The sequence below is a fragment of the Anopheles coustani genome, chromosome 3, assembly GCF_943734705.1.
Source record: "Anopheles coustani chromosome 3, idAnoCousDA_361_x.2, whole genome shotgun sequence".
Taxonomy (NCBI): Eukaryota; Metazoa; Arthropoda; class Insecta; order Diptera; family Culicidae; genus Anopheles; species Anopheles coustani.
Genome location: NC_071288.1, coordinates 8,748,727 through 8,761,216, shown reverse-complemented (window position 1 = coordinate 8,761,216; position 12,490 = coordinate 8,748,727). Strand labels below are relative to the sequence as shown.

The window sequence follows — 12,490 nt, the reverse complement described above, 5'->3', positions numbered from 1 at the left end:
AATACCATGGATCCTTTAAAATCCGTTGTAAAGCAGGGACAATACTTACTCCAAGCGAAGGCCTGAACCCGAACCTATCATCCTATATCTGATGGGATACCCTGATCCCATCGATGATACGGGCCCAGAAGAAAAAAAACCCCAAACCAAACCATCAATTGATTGACTTACTTCCCTATTCAAAACCACCGGAAGTGAACCTTTGCTCGAGGAGAGTTATTGTCCGGAAAATTTTATTTACGCAAGCGGCTTTAGAGCGAAAGCCACGTTAGTAACTGAGATTGAAATTCTGCCCCACAAGGGACCCGTCTCTAGGGCCGGTCGGAACCTTTCGGTATTGGGCTTTCTAACGGTTTCGCCACACTTCGAAACATCACCTTGACAGTAAGCTTTAGTGATGTTGTTCCTTGGAAAGCTCCAGCGAATGGCTTGGGCGTTGAAAAATAGAAAAGTATATTGAGAATGGAAAATTCATTTACTTTAAGCGAGTGAAGTGTCGTTTCACGGTACTATACCATGCGCCGGAAATGAGAAGAAAAGAAACCATCCGGACAGATGAACTGATATTTGTTGTTGATCTACCCTCACCTTCGAAAAAGAAAAGTTCTGACCTTTTTACACGCGAAGAGTTCCGACCTGAAGAATAAAGTGAGTAGTGAGGAAAAAAAATTATCTTTTCTTTTACCTACCTCAACTTTCGACAGTTTACCGCAGCATTCATTGTAACGATCAAGCAAAACTTTGCTGGCGCGGGTAACTTTTAATCCGTGTTTCAATTCTTGCTGTTCTCAGTGTTGGCCACCCAACGCCCTCTCCATTGCATCTTTATGCCGTTCGCCAGGACGAAAAGATGGAAAAACTTTTATATACGCTTTAAACTCATCGGACACAAAGCCGGGTAATCGCGGGCATCCGTTTTATTGCTTTCTACATCCAAATTTTTCCGGTCATTCGCGGGCTTCGGTTAGTAAATCCACGCTTCGTGTTCCTGGACATTATCTGCTTTCTTTTAGACGATTATGGTCAGGCGATAAATTACACTTTATTAAACATTTTCTAACAAAGTTCTTCTTTTTTCTTTGCAACTCGATTTCAGGACCTACTTTGATTTGGCAAGAAGATTAATTTGATAAGCGAAATGACGCACATCGCTCGTACAGAAGTCGGACAATGAAACGCTTGCGATCCGGGAACGATCGTTGGAAACAAAGGATGGTACTACTAACGGCACCACTACCTCTATACTACGCCACGGCAGCGACGGCCGTTGTTCTAGCACTACCGTCAACCGTAGCCAGCGAGACAGGTGGAGCTGTTTTGACAGCACTGAATCACACGTTAGCGACAACGTCATCGACCCTTTTCGATACCGGAGTGTTGACAGACGTCGATGAAGGGAGCAACGGTGGCCATCATCATCTGTCCCGTGCGGTGAGCCCCGACCGGGTTGCCAGCATCACCAACATCGAACCATCGTCAAACGCAGCGATTCTGGCAGGATTCGAGTCGCCGGCAGCTTTCGTTGACAGCAGTAACGTCAGTGTGGAGGTTGTGACCGGTGCGACTGACGTGCCCACGGTGGACAATGATCGGTTTTCGCTGCTCGATCGCGACCCACTGGAGAGTGCGATTGGTGTAGCTAACCGATCCCTAATCAGCACCGTCTCTTCAGCGGTCGGGTTCGATCAGGGCATCGAGGATTTAGTGTGGCCTGTGGATAACCTCTTCTCGAGCACCGGAACGCCACCGGATCCGACCGCACGCCAGCTAGAAAGTCTCTCGCGCGCGATGGAGGAACACTTTCTCGTCGCCAACTGGCAGGACTGCGTCGTTGTGATACTGTTCTGCCTGCTGATCGTGGTGACCGTGATCGGTAACACGCTCGTCATCCTGTCGGTCATCACGACGCGCCGTCTGCGTACCGTCACCAACTGCTTCGTAATGAGCCTGGCCGTGGCCGACTGGCTCGTCGGTATCTTCGTGATGCCACCGGCCGTAGCCGTACATCTGATGGGTACGTATAATTGGATGGGTCACCACCGTTCCGATCAGAATGCCGGCGGCTGTTGCACCAGCAACGCTTATTATCCTCGTCATATCGATCATGGCAAAGTGTTTGTTTGCTTTCCAAGTAATTTATAACGCCCTGCCAGAGTGTAACGCATAAGGGGCCAATTCTTCAGCCGTCCGTAGAAAGCAACCGTAGGCAACAACACCTCCTCCGTCCATCTTCCATACACCTTCCTTCCTTGACGTGACTCGTAAACGCAAAAATAATGATTTTCCGTATGTTCACCTCCGGGGCCCGATTGCTTGGCAAATGAAGTTTTCGTAAACATTTGATTTGCCACGTGTAAATAAACAGGCAACGATCTGCCAAGTATCGTCGCACACGCAAACACTCCGACACACACACATACACACACATACACACTACACTGGCATCACATGCACCGGTCTACCCCTGGATCCCTGAGATCATTCGATGCAATCAAAATCCTCATCTCCGTCGGTAACGACCCAAAGCTGCCGACGAGGGCCGACGGCACACTTGGCCCAAGTTGTCAGGTTCATTTAAAAGTCGGGCACAACTTTTGCCCTTCGACCAGATGCCGGAGCGGAGTGCATCGTGTGCCAGCTTGGGGAAGAAGAGGGAGGAGTTTTCCGCGTGAAACGTATCCGGGAGCACCGACTCTTGGGCACCGAGGCCTTGCGATTGTCTTTGCGAAAGTCGTACCGTCCGGCCAGCCCGGTCGGTTCCTGGTGTACTTGTTTAGTGCAAGTTTAACGACACATTTTTCTGCTTCTGTAGCATTCAACTCGAGCGCAGGAAGTTTTTGATCGCTTCCGAAACAAAATTGGTACTCCACTTTGCCGTTTACTGTTGCCCTTGGTTCTGCCAACGGTTGATGTCAAAGTTTTATTTCCTTTGGCATACGACGGGTCATTCGGTCATGTGCGAACCACGCAGCGGTACGAAACGGGAAAACTCTAAAAGTCCTTGCCTGACAACTTACGATGTTTGGCTCCCTGATGCTTGACTTGCAATTCGGCTCCTTGTCCTAGCCCGCGCAGAGCAATGAATCAATCAAAGCTTTCTTTTTCACATGGGAAGTTGCACTTTTTTTTACAGGGTAACTCGAAAAATGTAATAGAGGAAATCTTTTGAAGAACAGTAGCTGAAGAAAAGGACAACTAGATCTGACACAATGCCAAACACGATAAAGTTTGGGCGACCGAAAAGTTTAGCAATTTTTAAATTGTTTTATCAACTTTAGAAACCATTCAATTTGCAGAAAAACATTGACACGCCTGTTTGAGATTGTCGTACCTAATAAAAATTCAAATTTAAGGCAACTAAAATAAACGAAATTTTATTGAGGCGACGCTGCTTGAGACATGCCTCTTGTGATATCTCCCATCCGCGCTCTGATCAAACAGCCGTGTCTGCAGACGTTGCGAGTAATGTCGTAAACATTTTATACGCATCTTGACGTGATTTTCTCTGTGCTTTGTTACACGTACGCGGTAGAATCGTCCCTTTTAGTGGACAATAAACGTTAACCACCATTTGCGGCAGCATAAATATGTAAGACATGTCTAAGGGCCTCTTAGCCTAACGGCTTATGAAGCTAAGCTAGAAATTGTACGGAATGAAACGAAGGATGTGTCACGTGAACCTATGCCGTGCCGAGAACTAAATTAAACAAGTTTGTTTTGCAATGCTTATGTATGCATTTATCGGAATTAATGTCATACAGTTGGAGACAACTTTTAAGCGCATGAAAGCTTAATGAACAAATTCGTTTAAATTACTCTCATCGCCGGCTGTTTTGCTGCTAATTACGAAACCACTGTGCCCTGACGGTACCCACTACACATCGGTCGGTGCTCGAAATTGCATTCATTGACCAAACAGCATCATTTAGTTACGGTCACCGGTTCCGGCGCAGAAAAGGGCTTTTAATCTTTTGAAACCACCCAGCCAAAGGGGGAAACGCCGACGGGACGACCGTAGCTTTTCCATGTAGTTCCCGGAGAAGCGAAAAAGTGAATGAAGGAAAAACACCGACCAACTGCAGCGGCATTGCCCGGGGGGCGCTGCCAGTGTATCTTGTTTTTAATCTGCCTCCGGTACGATGCAGTCACGTTTTGCTCGCTCAGTTTAATTTAGACCATTTTCCAAGCATTCCCTTTTTTTGTGCCACTTTTGAATGCCAGTAGTTGGCCTTTCTTTCGCTGTTTTTGTCCACGAGGTGCGCTTGAATTTCGCCATTGAACGCCTCGCATTATATTGATCTTTTTTCTCGATACACATCAATCTTCATTGCGAAAAAAAACGAACGGAAATCTAAATCCATTTCCCCCGGAGCTCACACAACGCTTGCGACAAGATTTCAATCAATCCTTCCTCTGCGAACGATGTTCAGTCGCGCCCTTCGGGTCATTACGGCATGATAGGTTATATTACTTTCCTAGACAAACATTTCTTCCAATGCATCGTGTCGTCGGTGCCAAACCGGTGCCACCGCTTTGTCACCCGGATGCAGCAAACCGTGCAAAGGGTTATGCGCCACGAACCGAAGTCGATAGAGAGACCTTCACCGAAACCGTACAAGTTTGTTGCCTTAACACTGAGCAACCCTGAAGGGCTCCATTTAAGCCAGCTAGTGTTTTGTTTTTCCTCCTCCTTCCCGCGACGCCCCATTTTTCTTCCCATTTTCACCACCATTCTCATACATTCTCTCTATTTTCACAGGCTCCTGGCAGCTCGGTTGGATTCTGTGTGATATATGGATCTCATTAGACGTACTACTCTGTACAGCATCAATTCTTAGCCTTTGTGCCATTAGTATAGATAGGTAGGTGGTTCCACTTGTTCCCATCATTTTTCATCCCCCTCCCCCCACTCACCAGGGAGGAATGTGTTTATCGCGTCTATTTTCCGCCGTTATGTCAATGCGTTTTTTGCTTCGTACAAATCATAAATCTAAATCGCACGCTTCCTTTTTCCTGGGAAACGGCCTTACGGGACACCTAACATTTTATGTGCCCTCTTCTTTTTAACAGCCTCGTTTTCGCATCCTTCTTCACATCCTTAAAGCCTTCCAGGAATCTGCAAAAAAAAACAGCCGATTGAGGTGTGCTTGTTAACAGTAAATGAAGCCGTCGCACGTTCGCTATACGGCCATGTGTGCCCTTTATTTCCAGCATGCTGATGAAACGCTTTTCAAAAACGGAACAAATCGTCCATCGCGCGCCGGCACTTTCGCCCCGACATTGCCGCGCTCCTGAGCGCCGTTTTTTCCCGAAATTCCTCAACCTTTTCCACCCCACGCGGGTGTCGTTTGACACACAGATGACGTACGGTGGAAAATTGTTTCCCATTTCCGTCAAGCCATCGCACAGAGGAGCGCCCGGTTTTGACATCATGTTTGATATGCAAACAACCGCCAACAAACGGCAAAACGCACCCTCGGCGTCTGGCGACCTGTTCCCGAGCTCGGTGTGTTGCCAAGGGGGAGCTATAAATTACGAATGCGCCGTCCGGAGCACCAGTTCCAGAACCGTGCTGAAACCCGCGTGGGCAGTTTATTCGTTTGTCGCGGAAAGCGTCGGCTACAGTGCCCCCGGCCAGTTGCACGTGAGGTAATCGCATTGCGAATTGGAAACTTGCTTCAACAAACTATCCACCGCCAGCCTTGCGACAATCGGTTTCCCTCTCGTTATCAGCACTAATGGGAGATACAGAAGACCGCCGTTGAAGGTGTACGAATAAAAATGGATCGTCGGTCGTCGCAACGGCAGACGGCTTCATATCATCAGGTATCTCGGCATGGAGGGAACTGTTGGCGAGGGTAGGAAAAAGCAATCCCCTTCGCAACAGCTATTCCCCACTGTATTTCCCCACCGGCTTCACAAACAAACAACAGCCGGGCTGCAGTTTAGTGATAAAGTCCGATTGGCAAATTGGTGAGACCATTATGATGTCGTTCGGTCGACTTCCGCAGGCGACCGGTCGCCAGCCAGTGGGCCATGTGGAGTTCCTTTGTCGGATCAAATTGCTTCATTCGACAGAGTACGCAACAGGAATACGAAAATTGGGTGGCTGAGTTCCGTCGATTGTCACCGAGATAAGATAATTTGTCATCGCTCGCAACATATCGCAGAACGGAAGCGAAACACCGGAACTGATCAATACTTTCTGGTTTAGGCGTTTGGTTGGTGTGTCGTCGTATTCGGCGACGGCCTGAGCTGTTTCAATGTTTGTTTGAAATGTTTTATTTATTTCGATTCATTTTCAATGACTTTCAATGAGGATATTATTTCTACCCGTTTTTTTCTATGAAAAGGATCACATAAGAACATTTTTTTCACAAGCCTTTTGCAAAGGAAGCATATTGTGCATGCAATGAAAATAATTTTTCCAGATAGAAATTGTTTTTCAGAAGCTGAAACCCTCATTTTCTCGTGGGCTCTAAATTAATTTATCTAATTTTTTTGACTTCACAAGTTATCTATAGAGTGAACTCAAAGGCAAACCGTGCTCGGTGGTGCATCGTGCCATGAAACAATTTGCTATGCCGTTTCAACCGAAGCGGTTTCAATTTCGGCTTGGGGTTAGCTCTATTTAGGCACAAAGCGAACGGAATTTCCTTACCATTATTTATCGCTTCCCTGCACCGATACGGGTCATTCCCCATTCATTGATATAATGTTAATTATTGCAAATAATTCCATTGGCGTTTTTCGCAAGCCCAAAATTGGTTCGTCCGTGCATTGTCAGAAGCGTTCGTAACGTGTGTGTCCGGCCTCTTGTGCATTCTATTCACCAATCTGGCACCACATCGATCCGTGAAAAAACAACCAGGAACCCCACGCATGTCCTGGTGCTACCGACTCTAAGTATGGAATAAATTACACGGATATTACAACCGGCATAACGCACCGACAATGGGCCTCACGATAGGCAAGGAGCGATATGTGTAAGCCATGAATAATTTCCGACAGCATACATACATTTGGCTGAACTGATACCAATCACTGATGGCTGCCGCGGTTGCTCCACTGTCAATGGAGGCGAGGGCTGACTACCCACAGCTTGGCGATGGTTCCAAAAGTACGTGCAGGCCACACGGTTGAATCCTTTGGTATAATTTAATGCTACCTCGCGCCTCAAATTACATCAGCTTCCAAACGAGCTGAAACTTTCCCGAGCGCGAGTATCGCCCCAAGGAAAGCTCGGTTCCGCGAGCGACGATGAGCTCGCTGCCACCGTCCCTGCAAGGCCTTCCTCGTGATAATAATAACGGGCGCATGGATAATGTGCGTCTTGCGAGATGCGATAAGATGCCGCAAATTGATTTACATTGCGCGCTGTTACGTCGTTTACATTCTCATCACATCAACGCCCTTCTTTAGGTAGTTGACGACGAGGAAAAAAGTGATAAAAAAAGGTGGTAGAAAAGAAGACAACCCACCGCAGCCATCGGCCCCAAACATTCCGCCCGTGAAGTGGATTGCACTTTCGGCAGTACGAAAGTGGGGTAAGAAAGTTTTCCCTCAGGGCGAAGACGCTATCCAAATTACATTAGATCTCAAGCCCGAGGCCAATCGAACGACTAACTTGATTAAAAGTACGCTCTGGGAAGGAATGGCCCGGCACGATGATGAGCACGATGATGGAACTATGAATTGATTTAGCGAAAACTTTTCCATCGTTCCCGGCTCCATTCACCTCTCGGGCGGGGTGGAAGAGGGAAGGGGGTTGTTTCCTTGAAGCATAACTGTCATCTGCAATTCTCTGGTCGCGTTAAGCTGCACTAATTCATTCTGCTCCTCGAAATGCAACCGAGGAAGTTTGTGCACATCGCTGGAGCCGGTTCTACAGTGGCGCTTTTAAAATGAGCTTTCCAAGAAAGAGATTTTGCACCAACAACGCGGTATGCGTTTGGAAGATAAATAAAAACCGGCAACGTGGGAGTACCGAGCCACGTGCCACTGTGCCGAAATGTACTTGAAGGCAGACGAATTGATTAACTTATTTTAAACACAACGCGAAAATACCGAGCGTGTGAACGTCGACATTCAAAATGCCCGCGGCTTTTGTATGTAAGTACGTGTTGCTTGCTGACGATGGAAATGCATGTAATTCATCAAACTTTTCCACCGACACACAGCGAGCTCATTATGGACGGAAAAAGTCGCGTGGGAATATACCACGCGCATTTCGCGTTAATCGTGTTTTCGAGAAGGCAGACACAATACGGCACGACGCGTTTTAATCGGCAGACGACAGGAACATTTTATACATATTGTGAACAGATTTGTCAATGACGCGTAATAAAAAGAAACTCGCCTTATCATAGATGCGGTGAATTTCTAATTAGAAATAATTGCAGATGACAAACAACTAGACAGAACTCAATGGTTCTGCCGCTTCGGGATGTAACGATGAGATCAGAGACAGGAAATAATCAACCGGCTTGAAAATGTCCTACGGCGCTAATGAGATCCCCTTCCGTTTTAATCCTTTCTATTTGCCGATGATATCTCCAGTTTGGCTTCGAATATTACCGAGACGAAAACTTCAAAGCGATTGCGTTCATTTCTGGCGACGAGTGAACCATAGCGTCAGCGAACTTAAAACACGCGTACTTTCGTGCTTATGGAGGGAAAAGGTTTTTCAGTGAAATTTGGAAGTCAATTTCGGTCAAAGAGGTGAAGCCGCAATTTTTCATCAGATTTTGTTTCTTAACTTCAGAGAATTGAACTTTGTCAGGCAAATATAGAAGTCAAGGTCAAAGAAAGGTGCATGTATTTTATTGGATTGAATTTTAATTATGCTTCTCCTAGGTGACAAACGCTAGGAAAATCCTTACCATCGTCGCGTGCTACCCATTAACAGCCAACAATTAAGAAGCAAGCAACGTGGATATAGAATGATTTAATAAACATTGTGTTTTACCAACAACAGCACTCCCTCGTCATCTTTGTCCTCACTCAATTCCTTACCGTTTGTCCTATTTGTAATGCTTACTTTCATGCAACGACCCACCCTGCTACCATGATCCTGTCAATTATCCTAATTGCCCACCGTCTCACAACGCCCGTGGAACCGACGGTTCCGTTTTGCCACCTTATCGCTGCAGATATCTAGCCGTAACGCAACCATTGAACTATTCCCGTCGACGGCGCTCGAAGCGGTTGGCCCTGCTGATGATCTTGGTCGTGTGGGTCCTGGCCCTAGCCATCACGTGTCCCCCGATTCTCGGATGGTAAGCCCCGCTCTTATCGGTTCCCGCCCGCCACTAAGCGCTATTTTCTCTACCCTTCCGGACAGGTACGAACCGGGTCGGCGTGAGCTGGACCAGTGCCGATACAACCAGAACGAGGGCTACGTCGTCTTCTCCGCCATGGGGTCCTTCTTCATCCCGATGACGGTGATGGTGTACGTTTACCTACGGATATCGTGCGTCGTCGCCTCTCGGCACGACAAGATGACGGAGATCGAAGTCCACAAGGTATGTAGCGGCCGAGGTTTAGAGTGGAGGCTAAAGCCTCTACCGCTAACCGGTCGTACCGCTGCTGAATACTAATGGAAACACTGTTTGTGAACGACAAACTGAGCCTTTACTCCCTCGAGGGGCACGTTTCCTGTGTCGTGGCCTAACTCCGGCACCAAAAACGTTCCTCGTTTGACAAACAGATGCGCCCGAGCGTTTGTCGCTCGCGATGGATGATCTACGAACGTGCATTTAAATTTATTCTGCTCGGTTATACGTGCTGAAAAGAAATTGTGATTTATGGAAGCAACGAAACCGGGGGATGTTTTGTGAAAATGAAGGATGTTTTGTCCCCAACAACGTTCAACGCAATTTCGTAACGTGAGGTCGAGTGTGAGGATTTTTTTTAGCTTAATCGAAACTCAATATTGCGATTTAGTTTTTTATGTACGTTTGAAGTAGACTCTTTTTTTTATGACATAATCAACACAGATTTTTTGATGCAGTGCCGTACTTAGGGATTTTTTACTAGTTAGATTTTTTATATAATTAGCAACTAATCTTCCTCTATTGTAGTTTTACGTGCAGTTCTTAAAAAACATTTTTAAGTAGAATTGCTATAAATGACTTCCATCGAATTAGGAATGTCTATGCTGCGTGATGGCCTCAATGCTTCTTGGTTATGTCCGACATATGGGTTGCTGAAAAGGATATCATAAAGCAACAGGCTTTTACAAAGATATCCAATTGATATTTTAGGCAAAGAAGTAGATGGTATAGCACACAAAGCACGAACTGTTTTGTCGCGACTTTATTTGATTTGCCAGTCATAATTGCGATGCGCAAACACGAACCGAGATAAGACCATGGAAATCTATATTGAATGATTTGTGGTTTTTATTTCGACATAGTCTACCCAATTTTCCCTTTCAACCATCCTTCTACCACCAGTTGAATAAATATCATAACGAAGGAAAGGCCTTTCTTTCGGATGCGCAGCAGAGACAATAATTACTTAACTAATGAGCTTGACCAAGCATCAAATAGATGCTACCGGCACTGATACGGGTCCGGGTCGGATACTTTAGCCCAAATCCTCGGCCGGTTCGCCTCAGTCATCCGGCACGCTCGGACTCGGGACTCGTGGTGTCATCGTGGCTAATTATGCGGCAAACTGCTGCCGAGTACATTAATTTCGTCCATTTGTTTTTGCCAATTCATGCTAATTAAGCGTGAACGTGGCGCTCGCAATCCTTTCATCCGCTCGCTAAACACACCCGGCTAACCTTCTGTGTTTGCTTATCCTTTCCTTTTACTTTGTTTGTTTTGTTTTGTCTCTCTTCATCGGAGCAGAAAAGTCACCGCATTCGGGAGCCCGAGGAGGATGGGTACCAGTCCGAGCAAGATCCGATTCCACTGAGCCCGAAGCGAAAGCGTTCCTCGTCGCAGCTGTCGACGGGTACGACCACCTACGTGGCCCAGGTTGGGCCCGGTTCGATGCTGGACGATAGCGGCCCGAAGGCGGTGGGGGCGGCCAAGCGGAACCATAAGAACGGTCACTACGAGCTGGTGGACATGAATTCAACGGTCGGTGGTGGCATCGTAGTCGGCGGTGGAAAAACCACAATCCTTTCAGGAGCACTCGAGGGCGCCGCCTACGAGGTGGGTGCGGACGAGGGTGAGGCTGTCGAGCCACCGGTATGTGCCGATCCCGGTCAGCCAGGTGCTGGAAGTGGTCCCGAGGCGTGCTACAGCAAGCTGCCCTCAGCGGACGACCGCTGGCCGTCAGGCAATAGCATTTTCAATCAACAAACCCACAAACCACAATCCCATTCCGGTGGTTCCAGCGCAACCAGCGCCGGCACCGGCGGGAACGTTTCCCAACAGGGACAGCAGCACTTCCACCATCACCACCATCACCATCACCATCACCATCACCACCATCACCCGGGCGGGGGCACGACGGGAGTGCCGGTGGCGGCCGTGGCTGCGACAACCGGTGGTGGTGGTGGCCTTCGACGGAACAACACCATCAACACGTCTACGGGCAGCTCGGTGCAGCTGGTCGGGGGGCGGGTGAACGCGGGCGGCGGTAACAACATCCGCGTGCACCAAAAGTCCCTGTCGTCCCGCATCTCGTCGATGAAGCGCGAGAACAAGACGACCCAAACGCTCAGCATCGTCGTCGGCGGGTTCATCGCCTGCTGGCTGCCGTTTTTCATCAACTACATCATCACACCGTTCCTGCCGAAGGGCTGGTCCGTGCCGGAGCTGGGCGAGTTCTTCACCTGGCTCGGCTGGATCAACTCAGCCATCAACCCGTTCATCTACGCGTTCTACAGTGTCGACTTCCGGGCGGCCTTCTGGCGGCTCACGCTGCGCCGCTTCTTCCGCAACAGCGAGAAGGCCCCGTTCGCCAACATTCACAACCTCTCGATGCGCCGATGAGCCATGGGTGAGGAACTCGGCCACCGGGGCGTACTAGCTTAAGAGTCACCACCTTTTAAGGGCCAATGCTTCGTTGCGCTCCGACATCGAAATCGACGATGATGTGCTTACCTTGCCGAACCTACGCTCGAATGAATTCGAATTTTCCCGAAATGAAATTCGGCTCGTTTGGGTGCGGAGCAGGCGACTTATATCGTGCATAAGGTGTGGCCGTTTTAGCACGAAAGACGTTCTAGAATCTAGAACGCAGATACACCTATTCCACCCAACGCTCTCCTACTCTGGCTGCGTTGGTCAAATGGGCAATGACCAAAACGGTTCAAGGAGACGCGTTCTGGTGGGAAAACTTTCAATTTGGTCGATTTTATCTATTTCTCGGTGTTATTTTGTTATTGTTTTATTTCTTTTTATCGCTGAAAATTTAAGATTGTTAAATGAATAGGAGAGGTTTTATCATTCGATTTAGGTATTTGTCGTTTTTGTTAGATTTTGTTGTTAAGGTTAATTTTTAAATTTCACTTCTCATTTATCACTTT

The 12,490-nt window shown here is 47.7% G+C and overlaps 1 protein-coding gene across 1 annotated transcript; it reads left to right on the top strand.

The window, feature by feature from the left end:
- The first annotated feature begins 1,212 nt into the window (after nucleotides 1–1,212).
- LOC131260588 (tyramine receptor Ser-2-like) lies at nucleotides 1,213–12,490 on the top strand. Its single transcript, XM_058262354.1, has 5 exons — nucleotides 1,213–2,014; nucleotides 4,760–4,862; nucleotides 9,153–9,278; nucleotides 9,344–9,524; nucleotides 10,860–12,490. The coding sequence occupies exons 1-5, from the start codon at nucleotides 1,213–1,215 to the stop codon at nucleotides 11,952–11,954; spliced, it is 2,307 nt and encodes a 768-aa protein (XP_058118337.1). The 3' UTR covers nucleotides 11,955–12,490.